This window comes from Patiria miniata, unplaced genomic scaffold (assembly GCF_015706575.1).
Source record: "Patiria miniata isolate m_02_andy unplaced genomic scaffold, ASM1570657v1 HiC_scaffold_3, whole genome shotgun sequence".
Lineage (NCBI taxonomy): Eukaryota > Metazoa > Echinodermata > Asteroidea > Valvatida > Asterinidae > Patiria > Patiria miniata.
In genome coordinates this window covers 28770199-28790107 of record NW_024037069.1, presented here as the reverse complement: position 1 = coordinate 28790107, position 19909 = coordinate 28770199, and the positions used below count along the sequence as shown (strand labels likewise).

Sequence of the window (19909 nt, the reverse complement as noted above, 5' to 3'; positions counted from 1 at the left end):
TGAAATGGCTCTCCATAGACGTCGTACACAAGTGCGGAAGTGGCGTCAGGTTGCTTTTGACTCATATTCCGATCCACTGAGCTACGGCTCACCTCATTTTTGCAAAAATTTTTTCCTGGCGTGTTTATTATGTGTTTCGCCACACCCGTACAACCAAGTCATTTTGTGTGTATAGGCTCTTTACGTCAAAATGGATAGTTCAGACGACGATTTCTTTCTGACTAAAAGTAGATTTTGCAGTGACGACGGAAAATCGGACAGTGAAGATGCATTGGTAATTTTCGGAGAGCAAATTTTCACGCAGACGGTCCTATTCATGCTCATTATAGAGAACAATTGTCCGACATGTTCAAAGTGTGGATTCGTAATTCCGAATCCACACTTTACTAAAGATTCGTCGTTCCGAATCCACACTTTGTGACCAGTGTAAGAGATTCGTAGATCCGAATCCACACTTTTAACAATAGTGTGACGGCATAGCAATGGTTTAAACTCTAAAACACTTGTCAGATTAGGCCTAATTAGGGCTCTATTTCCTCAAACTTTTCAACGTCAAATTCTTAGCTTTCTGTGTAAAAAAACACACACACGACAGAAAACATTTCGTTCATAGCTTTGGCAGGTCATCATGACAGGTCAATATGTTTTGTGATTTAAGCTAACTGTCAACGCATGTAGTTCTTTGCATGATACTTGAAGTTTCGCTGTAATATAATGTTCCGTAGTTTAGATTATGCCAGTGAATCATCACTTTAAGCTGGCGAGAACAGGGTTAGTAAAAAAAAACCTGCATCCTAAATGGCAGGACCAATTTTTAAGGAAGTTTTACCTGTAGCACTTTCAAACCTAGGATAGGAAAGTCCAATCAATAAGCTTTCATTTTAGTACAAGAATCATTCAAATCACTCGTGTACTTTTCAAGTTGCGGCATTTTGAACACAAACACCGTTTTAAAGTTCTGTCCACGGATCACAAAAAAGTTCGTGTTCTTTCTGCAGCAAAACGAAAACAATTTACATGCATCCCTATGACCTATGAAAATTGTTTTCGTTTTGCTGAAAGAACACTTTTTGAGATCCGTGGAAAGAACTTTAAAAACGGTGGTTGTGTTCAAAGTAATGACCAGGCTTTTATATCCTAGATTTTGAAAGTGCTACAGGCAAAACTTCATTCAAAAACTGGTCCTGCCATTTGGGATTCGTGTTGTTGTTTTTTTTACTCACCCTGTATATACAGTCGCCTAATTCTGTGTCGGCGAGTTGGGGGGATAGGGGATGACCAAAATCCAAACACTGCCCGGCCTTCGAAATTGGAATATCAGGGGTAGGGGGATGAGGGCGTGGACACCAGGGGGCGCTGTTCATGATAAAGATACACATACCTGCGCACGTACGCGCCTTAATCTTACATCAAAATGGCGCATTCAAACAAGGGCGGATCCAGAACACAATTTTAGGGGGGGCCAAAAAAATTTGGACCCCCCAAAAAGTGGGTCAAAAAAATTAGGGCGTGGGGTTCGGGGCCCTTGCCCCGAAAAAGTTTTTGGATTCTAGATGCTCTGTGGTGCGATCTGAGGCAATTTCTGACCACTTTAACCAATGTTTTTTTGAGGAAAAGATGGTGGTGTACTCATTGCCTGCCTTTATTGCGATGTCACATAAAAAAAAAAAATTGGTCTCGTTTTTTTTTTTGGGGGGGGGGGCCCATGGCCCCCTTTGCCCCCCCCCCCCCGGATCCGCCCTTGCATTCAAAGCGTTTGCACTTTTCTTCGTTTTTCAGTGCTTTGCAATATATTTTGGTTGTCAAGAAGTAAAAAAAATACCTCAAAATCCACATGATATTTGTTTCTAATCACGGAAAAGTGATTTTCCTAGTCCAACAAACGTGCACCTCTCGCGGTTATAAATGTGACCCCTCGAGATGAAAAACAAACTGCCCCTCAAACGGAAACGAATGAAAGCTTTTGCCCATGGCCGTGCACAAATTACTAGCAACATGTTTTTGTGATTTAAGTAAAACTGTAATAAATGGTTCTCTGCACTACGCTTGATTTTGTCACAGTAATTAAATTCTATAGTATTTTGATATGGCAGTGAATTACCACTTAAAGATGGCACATACATGCACAATAACATACTAGAAGATCACGAGAACGCGGACAAAATATGGCTCTTTATTCACATTTTACTGCAGTCCGAGATTTTCCAATCGTTGATTTGATTTTGTTGTAGAATTAAATTCAATGTAAGTGTTGGATAGACACATTTTAAGCTTTTTTGTTTATTTATTGGCATTTTCTTTATTTCTGAAATTAAGAGCTCCTTTCGTAAACGAATTTGAGTGAGCTCTGTGTGTGTGTGTGTTGGTTTTTTCTTTTTTTTGGGGGGGGGGGGTCATGCTTATAACATTTCACATCACTTCTACATAAAATCAGGCCAAGCGCACAGTCTAGAAAAGAAACTAGACAAAATGGCGGGTATCATGGACGTTCGTCTCGTAATCGCTTGGCATTGTTGCTATTTCTTGGACAATGCAAAGGTGGGTTTAGCTAAAAGATTTATGAAAAGAGAGTTGAATCACCCAAGGAATTGAATGAGGGTTGTGGGTGATTTTCAAATCTAGTAAGTACAAGTGATCTGCACAATTGACGCATGGTCGAGTCCTGCGAGGTTTAGTATATTTCTTTTCAAAATGAAGTGAAGGGCAAAAATCTAGTATTGATTTACATCATCCCGTCGCAAAATTCCATCTTATGAATAGTTTGATTGCGGTACCCGCTGCTTTATGTATATTAGAGTTGAACCATGCCAACCGATCCTACGTGCTCGGTGGTCGAGTGGTAATACGTCTGAACTAGAAAGCAGGAGGTCGTGGGTTCGAATCCCACTCGATTGATTTTTCACTCGGGAGGTAACACACTGAGTACGTATGCACTGGTTTGTTTATGTAGCGGAAGCGCTTGCGCGCCGGTGTCACGGTCTCACTTCTCCGGCGTGCTAGCTTCTCCGGGTCGATTCGGCGAACAGTTGAGCACGTTACATGAGCACGTTATTACATGCTCATGTGTCCGCTGTGCTTACTTTTCCGCGGGCTGTATTCTGAAGTCTACCAAGCCCATGAGGGACACCCAAGAATGTGTTATGTACCACTTCCTGTGGGTCAAGTCATTCCATGGTCTTGCAAGCATTCTGATTTGTGTTCCCAGCATCATGCATGTTGTGTTCATGGAAAAACGAACTCCTTGGTCCGTGTTCCTTGCTCGTTCGTGGTCCATTGTGTCTTTATTTGTGCAACCATGCGGCTTTAATTAAATAAATGTGCATTTCAAGTCTTTTTTTGGTTCATATTGGGAGTTGTGCGCGCCACGAAAATTCTGGATTCGACTGGTACCCTGTAACCAATGCATACAAATATCCTAAGATATTACGTGCAGCAGTACAACCCCGAAGAACTCAGCACACAAATAAAGTTGACGAAAATGTACACCACTGCGCAATTTTGTGCATGCGCGTTGAAGCGAAATTTCCCTTTTTCGGAGAAGCTAGCACGCCGGAGAAGTGAGACCGTGACACCGGGCTGTGGCACGGGACCTGGATCTTCGAAGGGTGGAGAAATTAACCTCCGGTAAGGGATGGATCGGACCGACAATAGTCACCAACAAGCCTTTAGTTGCATATATAGCTATTTTACGATGATCAGAGCACTTTGGCTTCCACACTTTGGGAAACACCACTCGTTTCATAGGTCGTCTTCTATGGGTAATAATTTCTCGAAAAGTCGTCAGTCAACCCAGGCGCGGTTCTAGAGCCAATATTTTGAGGGGGCTAGCAGGGTGGATCCATATTTTTTTTCAGGGAGGCGTGTTGAAATGTAGACAGGTTATTTTTCCGGACACTTAGGCCTCCGAAAATCAATAGGTTGGGGGGGGGGGGGGGGGGGGGGGGGGGAGGAGGGGGGGGGGGGGGGGAGGAGGGGGGGGCTTGACAATTTTTTAATTTTTTTTTTTTTGGGGGGGGGGGGGCTAAAGCCCCCCTAGCCCCCCGTAGAACCGCCCAACCTTCCAAACATTGAAATGAACATGAAAGATAACATGTTGATCATCATTTTTCTCTGCACTGCGGCCTGAACACCCGTGGAACTTTTGAGTATTTTGAAAAGAATTTTCAAGTATGGGCATTTATCACTGTTGTACTATCGGAATTCATTTGATTGGGTGCACCCTTAATAACATTCTCTACAGTCACTGATATTTACTTAAGCGTGTCAATGTTAATACCTCACACTACAGCCACATCATGGCCTATATTCTGATTTGTCCTCACAAAAGAAAGTTCGAACAGTCTGATTCCTGTCTCGTGTGCCCGAGGCGAAGTTTCGTGCACCAGCCTTGATCGGCAGACACGCTTCAGTAAGCACGAGGCCAAGTGCACGTACGCACTGCACCTTGGCTAAAACTCGCTTTGTTCCTTTAAATCATGCCAATTAACAAATTCTAAGCGTTTCCCGTTAGGCTCAAATGATGTGAGAGACAACCAGGCTTCGTTTCAGGTAGTTATTCTGAGGTATCGGTACTGATAATTGCGTTTTGATATTCAACAACTTGTATCGACAACAAGTGACAGAATTCATCAACTGTGCGTGTCGCCATTGCAGTCAATGACGCAGTCGATCGGGTGTGCGGATGGGGACATTTGACCACCAGTGATTTCCGGGTTCGTGGATGTTTTGTCATGGAGGTTATTACTTGCATTGCCTTTATCCTTTCGGCGGTGCTTAGTGTAACAGGTAAGTTGAACAAGATTGAACAAACTAACTACCCAACCACCCCACCCCACCACTTCAACAGAAGGAAAACAGAACAAGCAAAACATAGAAGCGGAAGGGCTGGCAGTCGCCAATCCTGTCTTTCCCAGTTTAAATTCGAAGAAAAGGCAAAAATGTGAACAGTGTAAACGAACTCAACAAATCTGCCGTTTATTCCCTGGAGGGAAGAATGCATTGTTATGGTGCCATTTTAAAAACATAATTATACCATGTTAATGATGATCACACATTGCAAATGTTGAAACAACATGAATAAGAATTTTTCAAATCTTCCAAATTACATTAAAAAATACTTCAAGACTCTTCACAAACTGTGTTCAGAAGCATTATTCTCAACAGGGGTGGCGGAACTGGGGGGGGGGGGGGGGGCCCCCAGATTTTCCCAAGTGCCCCTTTTGCGGCCATAAATGTGCCCCCTCGCCTCGAGCATAAAAGTGCCCCTTCGAGATAAATAAATGCCCTTAAAGTATCTTTCTATATCTTAGAAGTAACCATTTCCTAATAATGGTATAGATAGTTTTGATATAAACGAGGAATATGAAAACAAAGCCCCAAAAACCCATACAATACGCCCTGAAAAGGGGCACAGGGGTACATAATGCATAGTTAGCATATAAGCATCAGTTTTGAAGAGCGCCCCCTATGTTGGAAGATGGTACCAGCCCCCCCCCCCCCCCCCTCCCCCCAAAAAGCCCCACACAATACGCCCTGTAGTTTGCTATTCGAAATCATTCTTGGCAGATGACTCCCTTAGCGCATCAGACTTTTAGAATCATACACGTCATTTGTAGCAGAAAGAGGAAAAAGTGGACCCCGAATTTATAGAATGGCCCAAAATGCAGGCGACTGTGTAGAAACTGCTGGACACAGATTCCGGACAAGTGTTTGTTTCATTTTGTAATTTCAATCAGGCCAGCACCACACGCACTCGCCAATGGTTACACCCACACCGTATGGGGCGGGGTCTTCAGCCAGCATCAGCTGTTTCCGTTCTGATTCCTCTGTCACACTGAGCTTTGGCAGACCGTTCCAGATAGCTCTGCCAGGATCTACAATACAGACATCTACCACCCTCCCTACTGGCAGTAGTCAATCAGTGAATGGACAGATAGTCACACAGGATCTGACCACCAGTGTTGATGCCACTGGGTTGTTTTATTGTGAGATCCCGTATGAAGACTCGACTACGAGGATGTACAGCATCATTCACAGTATCAACAGTAAGTAATTAATAGAGCTACTCATCACACCTGACCATTAATGTACGTACCTTCGTTAAAAAAAAAAAAGTTTTCCATAGGTGGAATTTTAACCCACATGAAAGAGTGCAGATCTTAAATCTTTATTTTTGAGTAAGAAATTGGCATGTTTTTCAAATGTTACAAATAATGTTATAGGGAATATCACAGCGTAAGTTTGAGATTAATCCAAATCTGATGGCCCTTACGGTAATAGTCTTTTTGCCGCTTTGTGTGTATAACATACTACATTTCTTTTTAGTAAACTGATTTAACATTAATTTAGATACATGTACATTTTAGGTTTTAGGCTTTGCATGGTGGAGTATCAGTATCGTTTCGGTTTGCGGTAACACCATGCGGTAATAACTACTGTCGCTCAGTAGATGTTAGTTCTGATGAGAAATTGTCCTGCTTATTATCAAGTTTCGCTATTGCAGTTTTTAGTTCGGATATGAACAGTCCTGCTTAGTTTTAAAAGAATTTGTGTTTGGTATCAATATTTTGACTAGCCTGCTCTAGTCATCGTCAGGAGACTGTTTACTTATAACTGTGCATTACTGAGACTGTTTCGTGCACAACACGAAACCAAGACCATAAATGATATTTGCCATTAAATGTTTTTCTTCCCTTCCCTTTTCAATAATTTGAAAATTCTTCGTATTGATCGCAAACCAACCGAAAACTGTACTTGACGCTGAATTTCTTTTTCCTTTTCTGTAGGGAGATTTGAACCTGCTGATGGCTTGGTGACAAAGATGGTTAACAAGGGGGACAGTGTGACTCTCTCAGTTAACCGGGTAATTTCTGGTGGCTCTCCTAATTGGCGTCGGACAAGGAACGGAGTCCTGAACAATACTTTGCCAAACGCTAATCAGTATAGTTTTACAGTGCCTTCTACTGACACCGTTCATGGAGATCTGTACACTGTCGTCGCATCTGGAACCGCTCTCAGTGACAATCATTTCAGCATGATCAGACTCATCGTCAGAGGTAGGTCTACATTAATGCTATGTTTTCGTATCTTTTACATCAAATGCGTAAAGACACGCGTTTTCATGATCGTCTATGTCACTGTTTTGCTCAACCCAATCAAATGATTTTGGATGTTTCAACTGGATAAAAATGCCAAATAACATTGTTTTATAAATTTACCGTTAAATACAGTTACCAGAACCGTTACAAATTATCATAAAGTGACAAATACAATATTTTCTTTAGAAACTTTGCTTTAAAGCCAGTGCCTGAAAGTGATTAATATTTCATGAAATTGGGCCATAGACTTGTTTAGGAAACAGATGAATTCCGGCCATGTTTGACATAATGGTGTGAAACAATACGTCTTGTTTCTCAAGCTGGGCCATTTCAAGTCTTTGTTCTTCATATAAGAGAAAAACCTCTGCTATAACTATACTTGTTTTTCATAAGCGAAACGTCCCTGCTAATCGGGACCACTTATAATTATGGTAAGCAATACATTCAGTAACTCAACGATTATGTGCTCATTGATACTAGGCCCATTTTAATGACTCTTAAAATGACTTTGAAGTGTATACTGCAAAATTCACCATTCAGTGCTCAGTGCTAGGAAAAAATCAAGGCTAATCTGGCAAGCAAGGACATGCAGTCCTCTGCAACGCGTGTGTGTGTATACGCACTCGCATAAGCCATCATTCTTTCGTGAGCGATATGCTTGCTGACGCAACACCACATAATTGTATGTAATTGCTAGCAAACAATCTTTGCTTATGGTATAAGTAGAACCATGACATCGGTCCCATTTGCAAATTAGGCCTATTCTTTGTTTAAAGGGAATATACAAACATTTGCAAACATCACAACACAGAACTATACCGAATTATTATGAAATACCTTACTTGACTGTTAGTGAATGACAGTCTAAAGCAATATCCTGCAAAATCATGGCACCTGGTGTGCTGACATTTCAAGAAAAGTGGTATTTTGTATCAATTTCCAACGCTGGTCGGCCGACCAGCGTTGGAAAGAAACTGGCTTTTTTTCAAATACCGCCCCCAATTTACCATATATGGTTAGTCTGAATTTTGTTTGCAATCGATCACACATATATGAAGGGGTACAAGCCTTAATTCTAGACTGGGTCCCTTGCCTTACAATTCCCCGACGTCTGTAAATTGCTCCATTTCAATTTAAGTGGAGTTAGGAAACTAGACTACAAGAACATGATCGTTTTTCTTGATTTTTCCAGCATCTACGAGCACAAAACGTCAAACAAGTCAGTGTAACAATATTTGCTATAACTACTAATCCCCCAAATCCATCCATTTCTAAAAATTACAGCAATATCAAATGTTGTATATATTCTCTTTATTAAAGCCACGTTAATGGCCGTAACATTTCATGGAGATCAACCCAGAGTAAAACTTGCAGACTTTCAGTCTGATTAGTTCACGTGATTGACTTAAATATCTCAGGTTGTGCTGCAGGCAAGTGGGGTCCTCCAAACTGTGGTGGGGTGTGTGACATGTGCTATAATGGAGGAGTGTGCGATGATGAGACAGGAGATTGCATCTGCCCACCAGGATTCTTTGGTACAAGCTGCATTCATGGTAAGCTCATGGTCACTGTCTGTCTGTTTGTCTATTATACGGGCTGGTTGTCTGTCTGTCGGGCTAGGTGTGTGATCTGTGCTACAGTGGAGTAGCGTGCGATGATGAGGCAGCACTTAAGACTGCATCAACTGACTAGGACGTTGGACCAAACTGATAGTAAGCTCAATTGGAAAGTAGTAACGTGTTGTGTGTGTGCCTTGCGTCCGCCTCTTCTTCAAATTGGTGAACAAGGAAGACCTATTTGCACTTGCAGCTCCAGAACGAAAAGGTTAAAATCCCATATGAAATCAAAGGGAAAAAAATCATGCAATGATTGTATATATATCTAGGTTTTTAAGGTGACATTACCTTACGAGAAAATAATCTACCCAAATGTGTCTCGGTTCTTACTTTCTACAGCTTGTCCAATGCATAGCTTTGGCTGGTTTTGTAGTTTCCGTTGTGGAGCTGGTAACGTGATTCAGAGTTGTACAGGGAGCCAGTTTGGTCTTCCAGACCCGTACGGGAACAGCTGCATCGCAGGTTACCATGGCAGAGACTGTAATACTGGTAAGAACTTATTTTTGCGGTACATCAATGGTAGAAATGTCAGGTATAATTATTGAAATTACTTGTCTGTTTGACTAACTCTTCCTGAACCTTAACCCTAAAGGGCCGGGTTATTTTGACCATCTCACAGCCGGGGGGCAAGGGGCGGCGGATCCCCTTAGAGTAAGATCTCGGACATTGAGTTACAAAAAATTATGAAACTCGGTGCATTTATAGAACAACTTAATATCAATATAACCACGAAATTTCTTGACTATAGGTCAAAAGGTTTCGGAATTATGTTTAAGTAATTATTCATGTGCACTATTGGTAATTCTGCTATGTGTGCACTACATTCTGGGGAAATTAAAAAAGGGTAATGCTAACATGTGTATGTGTATTTCTGTTTTAGCGTGTACTGCTGGATCATTTGGTGCTGGATGTACCCAGACCTGTCACTGTCAGTCCGGACAGTGTGATGCTTACACAGGGCGGTGCCAAGGAACACCGAGTGGATGTCAAGAGGGTTGGTCTGGTATGAATTGCCGAAGTAAGTTGATTTTAAAAGGACAAGTGACGAGAAAATGAAAAGAAACGGCAAAACTTGTCTACATGTATTTATGCCAACTTATGTTATTTCTCATGTGCTCGGATCCCGTCATACATATATTTGAAATCACCACATTCCGTAGGTAGCTGGTTTATTCCACTCATCACTTTACAGCCCATCTTCAGGTCAGAACATGAAGGGACCCACAATAGACTTGTCACCAGGACTCGCACACGTGAATCCATCACACCTATGATTTGCACTGGTTGCCGATACGGGCAAGAATAGATTTAAAAGTTTTGGTTCATCACGTATCAATGTATCCATGGTATAGCCCCGTTTATCTTCAAAGTTTAGTTCAGGAGTACAAACCAGCTAGAAATCTGCGTTCTTCCCAGAAATCTATGTTGTCACCCCAGTCATTAAAACTAAGTCATATGGTTCCCGCTCCTTCCAATCAGCTGCAGTTCAGCTATGGAACAACTTACCAGATATTGTCAAACAGGCCGAAACTTCAGAACAATTCAAAACCCGGGTCAAAACATATCTGTTCAATTGGTATAATTGTTGATTTCATGAGAGCGCATAGGGACCTCACGATGATATGCGCTATATAAGAATGGTTATTGTTATTATTATTATTATTATTATGATATGAATTCGAGTTTTGTTATTGAAATTGTAGTAATGGTCTTCCTTTTTTTTAAATGAAGTTCCAGATGTGTGCCCTGTTGGTTACTATGGAGTTGACTGTCTGAATAAGTGTTATTGTAACAATAACGCAGCCTGTGACAAGGGCACTGGTTATTGCATTGGTTCAAACGGTGTATGTGCAACAGGATTCGTATGTGTCACAAGTAAGTCAAATGCACTATTTTAAATTGTCTTGTTAATGACTTTTTTTTTTTTTTGAGAGAGATATTTTAAGGAGGAATTAGTTTAATTATGTGGTAGTTTAATGTTTGTAATATAAATTTTTAATGTATTTTAATGTTTTTGAGCACGAAAACCACTACACTTTCTATTGTATGCAATTGTATATAAATAGCAATAAACCAATCCAATCTAAACACGAAATAACGTACAATTGTGTTTAAATTGCATTATGGTATCTCAAGTCATCACATTAAATAACTGTAAACTGCTCTTTCATATATTCTTATTTGAGAACTGTTTTTTTAGAAACAAAAAGTAAAATGTACTTATTATTGTTGTTGATTTAATGTTTTCTATGGATTTTAATGTTTAAGTTGTTTTTCTTTAGGCTTACTAATGATTTGAGGCATTCCTTCGATACGTACAAACTTAAGGTTGGTTTAAGACAAAAGACATTAGTTAATTAACAGGTTCTTATCATTTCTTTTTAAATGTTTGTTTTGAAGGTTCAGCCTGTTCTGCTGGTTTCTATGGAGCAGACTGCAGCAGATCCTGTCATTGTCTGAATAATGCAGCATGCCACCCATCGTCACAGTACTGTGGTGGATCAGATGGAGAATGTGCGATAGGATTTCAGTCCGATTCTGGCCTGAGCAGCTGCCTGTTTGGTGAGCAGTTTTGGTTTTTAACTAATAATAATTGAAACAATGTCGAGTTTACTTTGATTAACCTGCAGAGCTAAAATAAATGATCTCTCTTTTTAAAAAAAGGGGTTGCTATGTGTATACGTATTTAGTCCCAACGTCTGATCAAAATAGTAGGTAAAGATAGCCTATAGAAGAAAAATCCAAAATGTACTTTTACAGCGAATTTCTATCGATTAAAATAATTTACTTTCAAAACATTGTTTTAATGGACAATACCCTACTCTTAGTTAGTGACACCATTCGTTAGTTCCTGAATTAATGACACCAATTAGGCCATCAGCCTCGGTCCAAAATTTTGGCCATCGGTATCAAATGAGGCGAATATTCGTCATAGCGATTTTTGGCAAGGTATGCACTTCCAGAGTTGGAAAATATGTGATAGCATTGCAGCGCTGGCAGCTTTTTGGGTGTCATCACCCTTTTTTTTCAAAATCATCAAAATGTTTGTTACCACTCTAGAGGCGGTATACCTTTTGCATGCGCACTGTAATCATTTGTGTCCTGATTTGATACTGACCAAACGCCCAGGCTGATGGCCTACATCGTTAGTTCCTGTTTTTAGTACAATTTGAAGCTGTTTGTATTTCTAATTATTGACAGGCATTGTGGGCTTCAGGGCGGTAGCAAAGTCCAATCCAGGCCAGAGTGTTGAACTCAGCTGCGCAGGCTCCTCAGGGCTTACTCTCCCAGTCGGCTCCATCACCCTATCTAGATCTTTGGGTGGCAGCAACCCTATCTCCTACACATCTACTGCATCTGCAAATGGAGTGCGTACCAACACGTTCTCCGTTCCAGGACTACAGCACGGTGACATCATCTACTGTACTCTGAATAACAATCTGTTACGCTCGACGGTATCGTTGCATGTGGGTGCCTTTTATGGTACGTAATTTAAACTTGGAATTTAGAGTCAGTTACTAAATATTTGTAACCGAGCTGGTAAGGTTACGCAGAAAAATATTCAAAGTGGCGTAGGACATGATTTCCATAAATTTATCAAAATGTTATTCCAACACGACCAAAAAAAAATAAAATAAAATAACGACACTCATTCTTCAGCAGTCTGTAATACCAGAAAAAGAATAGAAATTAATTTAATGACATTACTAGAGCTCCTTCGTCAAAATTGTATCTAGTAGGTAGACTCCTGTAGAACTGTTTTATGTAGAACTGTTTTGGTAACAGAGAATAGGCTATACTGGTTATTTGTTTCCTGAGAGCTTTGCTGATGTTACAGTACAACAATCAGTGATAAAGCTGCTTGATACCCTGGTGAGCGCTTAAGTGGTGTATACATTTGGAAAACAATTTATTGTCTAAGGTATCGGTTAACTACGTCCTGGCTGGGATTGATCCCTTATACCGATGGGTCAAGACAAAAGCTAATTAGCCTGTTTATCTGTACTTCTGCATTTCTTGTGTACACTGAAAACGTAGGGTTGCAAATTTGGCAAGTGAATAGGAGAAATATTAACATCAATGTCTCTATTTGAATTGCTGACCTGCTATGAAATAAACGTGCTTTTTGTAGTGAAATCATAGTTTTGTTGTCTTAGAGACTTCATGGTTAAAGCAGTGGTTTTCATCATCGAGAAAAGACCCATACCGACGAATGTTCCTTTTTAAATTTAGAATTACCTGTGCTGAGTCAGCCACCCAGTGTATCGGTTTCTTCTACGTCAGCTACCGTCAATTGGCAGGCCTGGGGAAACGTGATGGACACAGGAGATGGACCTGTAGTTTCGTACAAAGTCCACTATTCACTTGCACTCTCCATATCGTGGATGGCTGCTAGTACTGTGCCAGTGACAAACCCACATCAGACTATGTACAGCTTCACTGTTCAACCATTGCAACCAAATACTGCATACCTGTTCAGCGTGGCTGCAGTGAGAGAGGGGCCAGGAGGAGAAGGGCCAAGGAGTACTGCTACTAGGGGTCTGACAACCACTGAATCAGCTATATCTTCCACTATATCAACCAGATCATCTACAACACCAACCCCTGAATCAACCACATCAACCCCTGAATCAACCACATCAACCCCTGAAATAAGCACAACATCCACTGCACCAACCACAGCATCCACTACATTAACCACATCAACCCCTGAATCAACCGCATCGTCCACTGCACCAACCACATCATCCACTGCACCAACGACATCAACCCCTGAACCAACCACATCAACCCCTGAATCAACCACATCAACCCCTGAATCAACCACATCATCCACTGCACCAACCACATCATCCACTGCACCAACCACATCATCCACTGCACCGACCACATCAACCCTTGAATCAATCACATCATCCACTGCACCAACCACATCAGCTGCTGCTTCAACCACACCATCCACCGGAACAACCAAGCTGATCCAACCAATGACCATGTCTCCATCTGCACAACCAATACCTACCAAAGGTAATGCATGTTAGGACTTCTAATGTAAATCTTTCCCGGATACTGTTTCTTGTGTGTTTTGAATTATTCGTTTTATTCGCACTCGAATCCCGTATGGGCGAACACATTGGCTTGCAGCAAAACATGTACCAGACTACCAGCACGGTAAACTTCAACTATCTGAAGTTGCACATCACAATTATCGATGACCCAGGCACACACAGAAGTGGTTCCATGAGAGAGTAAACAGTCTAACGCTTCGACGAATTCCTGTAACTCTTACATGTAAGATGCCTTACTCGAATCTCCTTTAGGATCTTCAGCACTTTGCATGTCTTACGTCCTATTGTGTTGTTTCTTACTCTCTTAGCGACCAATTCAGCACAACACAACCAAGCCGGTTTGTCTACAGTTCTGATCGCTGTTATTGTCGTCGTTGCCTTTGTGGCAATTGCTGTGGCTGTGGTTCTTGGTATTCATTGTCAGCGTCGTCGAAGGAAAAGAAGGCTGGTGGCAACGAACCAGTTTGTTGTAGGGCAGGAATTGGTCAGTGTCAATTGGAGTTTAACGCACGTCTTTTTCATAAATCAACAAGAAATAATATGGAGAAAACCTCAAAACAGAACAGATGAATCAAGTGATATCAGCTCAATGCTCGTGAAATAAGCTAGTTAGTTTAATTCAAGGAAAGTAGAGCTTGAACGTTTTAATTAAAGCACGACAGACCCATTTTTGCTCACAAAACTTAGCGTCATAATTATGTTTCCCTTTGGCCTGAAGCCACGTCTTTCCAATGACACGAACACACCTGTCTCTAATTTTATTTTGTTTCATAAATTATGACGGGGCTTTTGCTTCTATACCTACAAACTTTTTATTGTTTTTGATTTGTCCATTTTGATCAAGCCACTTAATAACATCTTTATAAATTTCGATACTTGGAATCCAAAATGTATGTTTATGCTTTTTACATAGACCACGTATGAAAATCAGATATCTCCAGACAATGACACCGAGGCATCATACGATATAAGAGTTTGTCAAAGTGGACCAACACGACCAATATCGTACGAAGTAGTTGGTGTTGATGTATCGTCACCAGCCAATGGGAGAGTTGGTGAAAGTCAACCAACATTGTACGAAGTAGTGGGTGTTAATTTGTCATCACCAACCTATGACGATGTGGGCCTACCATCTTGGGCACAGCAATGGAGCATTCCATGGGAGGACATGATCGTTGGCAAGAAGGTCTTGGGCAAAGGAAACTTTGGAGAAGTTCGCGATGGTGCGGTGATGGTTGGAGGAGAAGTTCCCAAAGCTGCTATAAAGACACTGAAGTGTAAGTTGAATACCTGTAAAAAAGCATCGATAGAACCGTTGTTGAAATTAACAACAATTACAAACTCACTTGTCATCCTTACAAAAAAAATAAAGGCTTGTAATGCTTCAGCTAAATTTCTTCTTCACAGCAAACGCGTCGGAAATTGATCGGCAGAACTTCATGGAGGAATTCCGGACGCTGACCAAAATTGGACGGCACCCGAACGTGGTCGGTATTCTCGGTGCTTGCCAACATGAAGGTGCATGAATAATAATAAAGTTGTCACATTTTGTCATCTTTATTTTAACACATGTCTGTGAAATCATTTTGTGTAGACTTGTGATAATGATAATGTTTAGAATTGCTTTTCAAGATTTCAGACCGGTAATTTTAAATACATTTTGAACACTGGATGATGTGTCCATCTAAATTATTTCATTACGAGTGAAATCATGCGAATACAACCAACAGTGTTACACTTCGACCAATTCTAAATTTTTCCTGAAAGTTTCCTGAAACCGCAACAAATATCTTGACTTTTACTCAGTGTATTACTATAAAAGTCGGAGAGTCTGATGTGTCGACCTTAGCATGATTGTCCTCAAAGCTAAAATTATTTCATCTCGGGTAAAATATGTAATAAATACACAAATTCCATCAACAAGCCTTTAAGAAAGATCCCACTATATAATCAGAACACCAGGCACTCTTATAATCTTATAACACCGGGCACTTTAACTGTGAAGATTGTAATGTTTCGGGTCAATCCAGTCAGAAGGTTTTTCCAGCGTTTTGTTGTTATATTTTCTATACTTTTGCTTTTTAATCTAACAGACATTCTGTACGTGGCTTTGGAATTCATGCCCACTGGTGATCTCCTCACCCACCTGAGAAATGCCCGATCCGTGGGGGACGACGATCAGACCACTCTGTCTTCTGAGAAGCTGATTCAGTTTGCTTTGGATGTTGCCAAAGGCATGCAACACCTTGCTGCATGTGGAGTAAGTATCGCTGGCAAAGTCCTCGTTGATGGAGATGTTTGCTTATTTGTCATAAAAACCTGATAAAAAAAAAACAACAACAACAACAACCTGCATGCTAGTTCGTAATTCGTCTGTTGAAATATATATTTAAGAGAAGGCAATGACGGTATAGGAAACCTTTCTATGAAATATATCGGAGAGCACACGGAATTAAGGTATTAAGAGAATCGTAATCATGTGTGGCATTCACACGCGGGTCACAGTGATGTTCAGAGAGCATTGTTTCTTTGCGAAATCATCTATTGTGAAACATGCTCCTTTTTTGCAGGTGATCCATCGTGATTTGGCGGCCAGGAACATCCTCCTTGACAGTCAACTGGTTGCCAAGGTTTCTGACTTTGGTTTGTCGCGTGGAGAAGATATCTACGTTCAGATGTCAATGGTAAGTATTATTCAAGGAAAAGGGGAAAGCAGTTACTTATTTACTATCATTGCATTTTAAGGATACATTCGCTGCCGTAGTGTGACGTCACCTCCTCCCCAGATCAGGCGCACTTCCTCGACAACGGTTCACACGCATTCCATAAGACTAATTCCACTGACGATCACAGACTGCAATATTATCTTTAAAGAACATTTGCACAAATTAGTACCTGAAGCGGGTAAAGTGTTTTGCAGTAAATTGTCACCTCCCCAGTTAGAACCACAGTTGTGCTTTTTTTGGCTTCTCGGAGGAGATTCAAGCCAATGACATATAGCAAAAAACTAATTATTAACAGCAAAACACAATGTCAACGGTCGGCCGCTGCAGTGCGCGTGAACCGGTAACCATGGTTGCATCGAGTTGACCTCTGAGTGACGTCACGACTACGGCAGCAAATGGCTCTCTAAATCCTCCTTATCTATAACCACCCCCATCATCTGCGTTTCAAGAAGAAGGATTTAACATCCTTCTTTGATATCTCCTTTACAGACTCGGGTTCCTACTCGCTGGCTGTCTCTGGAGTCGTTGGTTTCACAGACCTACACATCCAAGAGTGACGTGTAAGTATAAAAAGGATCACAATCCGATTTCTGAATGAATGCTATGATCAAACTAAGAATAGAAAACCATAAAAGGATATAACAATTATTGCATTTCCCCCATTTTAATCCCTTAGATGGTCATTTGGAATCCTTCTTTGGGAAGTTGCGACATTGGGTAATGTATTTATTAAATTGCTGTAATGTTTTTATCCGTCCTATTTCATTGGTTATTCGACTCGACTAAAATGCAAAGGCCTTAATTATGTTAATGTGTAGACTTATCATTATTACGTAATATATGTCTATATACTCTTAAGGGAACATCATGTTTTCTTCCCTACCAAGGTGCCACTCCTTACGAAGAAATCATATCCCAGGACCTGATGACAAAGTTGGAGAATGGATACAGGATGCCGAAGCCAAGCAACTGCGATGATGAAATGTAAGACATTCAGATCAGGGGCTATAGTGTACGTGTATATGCGTACACTCAGCAACATTTCATCTCAGTTTTACAAACCATAATTGTATACGTCGCTGTTGAGTATTTGTGTAGCTGTTTACACAAGTACGTGGTTAGTTTCTCATAATTATTTTTTAATAATAATAATAATAATAACAACAGGTTCTTATGTAACGCTTTTAACTAAGATTAAAGCGCTTTACATTATTATTACCCCTAATCATTGGGCCGATTAAACATTCCATATACCATCTCAGCTCCCTGGGGAGTATACAGCTCGATGCTGCCTGTTAGGCGCAAGGACGCTAATTCAATCACAATAACCATCACTGCCCTCATAGGTACCCATTTACTCCTGGGTGGAGAGAAGCAATGAGTTACAAAGTGCCTTGCTTAAGGGCACATGCACCATGACCCCGCCAGGACTCGAACCCACGACCTGCAGCTTTACCCACAGACCACGAATCAGTGCCCTCGGCCAAGAGGCCACAGCACTCCACTGAACTTCATATGCATTTTTGTAAAATCGCAGAGCTATCAGGATACTGTTGTAATCATAAACCAAACAAAACAACAATGTTAATTTTTGCAGCTACAACCTGATGCTGCTGTGCTGGCAGGAAGACCCGGCCAACCGACCTGATTTCACGAAACTCGTGACTCGCCTGACAAATATGGCTGACAAGCAAAATGAACGCGTGAGTGTTTTGGATTAGAAAACAAAATTGGATATCGTAGAAATGGAACTTTCCGGACAATCTTCAATATTGTGTGTCTATACCTTTTAAAATGAAATAAAAACTCGTACATTTTGATCATGATATGTCTGAACCCTTCGACTTGTATCCCTACTTCTTCCTTCAAATTTCTAATCACACAGAAAGAAGACATGCCGTGTTGTTGCTTTAAATAGTTCACATTTTCTCTTTGGTGACGGCACTATGTTCCGACATGTTCCTATGTTCCGACACTCCTATGTTCCGACACCCTATGATTATGTTTCGACAACCCGCACATAACATTGTAACATAGGGGTGTCGGAACATAGGTGCGTCGGAACACATGTGTGCGTCGGAACACATGTGTGTGTCGGAACATAGGTGTGTCGGAACATAGGTGTGTATTACCCTATGTAGTCATAGCGCTGATGTTTCAATCGTACAAAGTATATGAACCTAGGTCTTATAATGCCATGTTTGAAATCAAAAGAAGCAATTCGTGATAAAGGCGAACATCTCACATGGAAAGAATGTTCTCTCTCTCAACAGACATACCTGAAATTGCTACCGAAGGATGAGCAGTACATGTACATGAAGATTCGCCCAGACCTGGATGGCAACTGACCATAAAGCAAGTAGCATCGAGGCTAAAGATTAATGGGTTTTGGTAAAATTATGCTGAAGGAGATATTTCTGATTTACAGAGGATCTGGAAGACGTCAATTGTATATATATACCAAGATTCAACATAGATTCCGCAGCATTGTGATTACATTGTTAATTTCCGTATTACAATTTAATTTTGACTGTGTGTTTGAAATTAATAGGTTTATGTTTTTTTTGGGGGGGGGGAGAGGGAAATGAATGTCAACACTTTTCATTAATTCATATATGTATTTTGCTAAATTTGTATATACATTTAATTGAGTCATTATATTTTAACATTGACTCATACAGTCAGATATACGCAGATATGATATTTTTATACAGATATAATTCGATTCAAAAGTAAAAACTGTAAAGTTCCAACAATTTCGCAGCTTGTCTGATGGACAGCTTCGTATGGCCATGAACAATAAGTTACTCGGTTTTGCCTTAAAAATGGAAGCAAATGAAACGAATGGTGGATTCTTGTCGGTCTCTTTTAAGCAAAACGTCAACAAGGAAGGCGAAATGTAAACAGGTTTCCAACTCAACAATTCTTTGATTTATTGAAGTCACAAAGCACTTGATCTGCCGCACTGTATAGCTACTAATCCCTCATTACAAAAACAAATTATACTACAAGTATACATTCAGCCCGCCCAGTTCTGTCTTGGCGTCAAGCCACACCCTTACCGCTAGTACATGAACAAAAAGAACCAGGGAAGCAATATACTTATGCCTAAGCAGCCGTCTGGTTCGAAGGGCGATTTCACACTTTATTTGAATGAAACTACCTGCACACAGACGTGTGCACGCATGCGGGCAAAATCTTTGACAATATTTTCTCCCGCTGGGAAGACTGCATCTTCTTGCAACTTTCAGGGTTTATTTCCCTTTTAATGATCCAAGTATGTAATATGTTGATTACTTTTCGTTGGAATTGGAAAAAAAATAGGTCTGTCTACGTGCATTTTTAACAGTTGCAACACAGGTGTTTGCAATGTCGTTCAATCTTGTCAAGCCTCACGAATA

The 19909-nt window shown here is 40.7% G+C and overlaps 1 protein-coding gene across 1 annotated transcript; it reads left to right on the top strand.

Moving 5' to 3' along the window:
• Positions 1-4623: 4623 nt before the first annotated feature.
• On the top strand, positions 4624-19457 carry LOC119736635 (tyrosine-protein kinase receptor Tie-1-like). Its single transcript, XM_038210648.1, has 20 exons — positions 4624-4785; positions 5736-6044; positions 6786-7055; positions 8516-8650; positions 9053-9202; positions 9594-9731; positions 10445-10588; positions 11114-11275; positions 11915-12196; positions 12947-13741; positions 14091-14266; positions 14696-15059; positions 15190-15300; positions 15876-16042; positions 16353-16466; positions 16998-17068; positions 17185-17225; positions 17396-17492; positions 18106-18211; positions 18782-19457. The coding sequence occupies exons 1-20, from the start codon at positions 4731-4733 to the stop codon at positions 18854-18856; spliced, it is 3762 nt and encodes a 1253-aa protein (XP_038066576.1). The 5' UTR covers positions 4624-4730; the 3' UTR covers positions 18857-19457.
• The last annotated feature ends 452 nt before the right edge of the window (positions 19458-19909 follow it).

Excerpts from the sequence above, each read along its gene's own strand:
- LOC119736635 (XM_038210648.1), top strand. The coding sequence starts at position 4,731 with ATGGAGGTTATTACTTGCATTGCCTTTATCCTTTCGGCGGTGCTTAGT. Across the intron at positions 12,197-12,946 it reads GCATGTGGGTGCCTTTTATG|AATTACCTGTGCTGAGTCAG; the intron begins GTACGTAATTTA and ends TTTTAAATTTAG. Across the intron at positions 15,060-15,189 it reads TGCTATAAAGACACTGAAGT|CAAACGCGTCGGAAATTGAT; the intron begins GTAAGTTGAATA and ends TCTTCTTCACAG.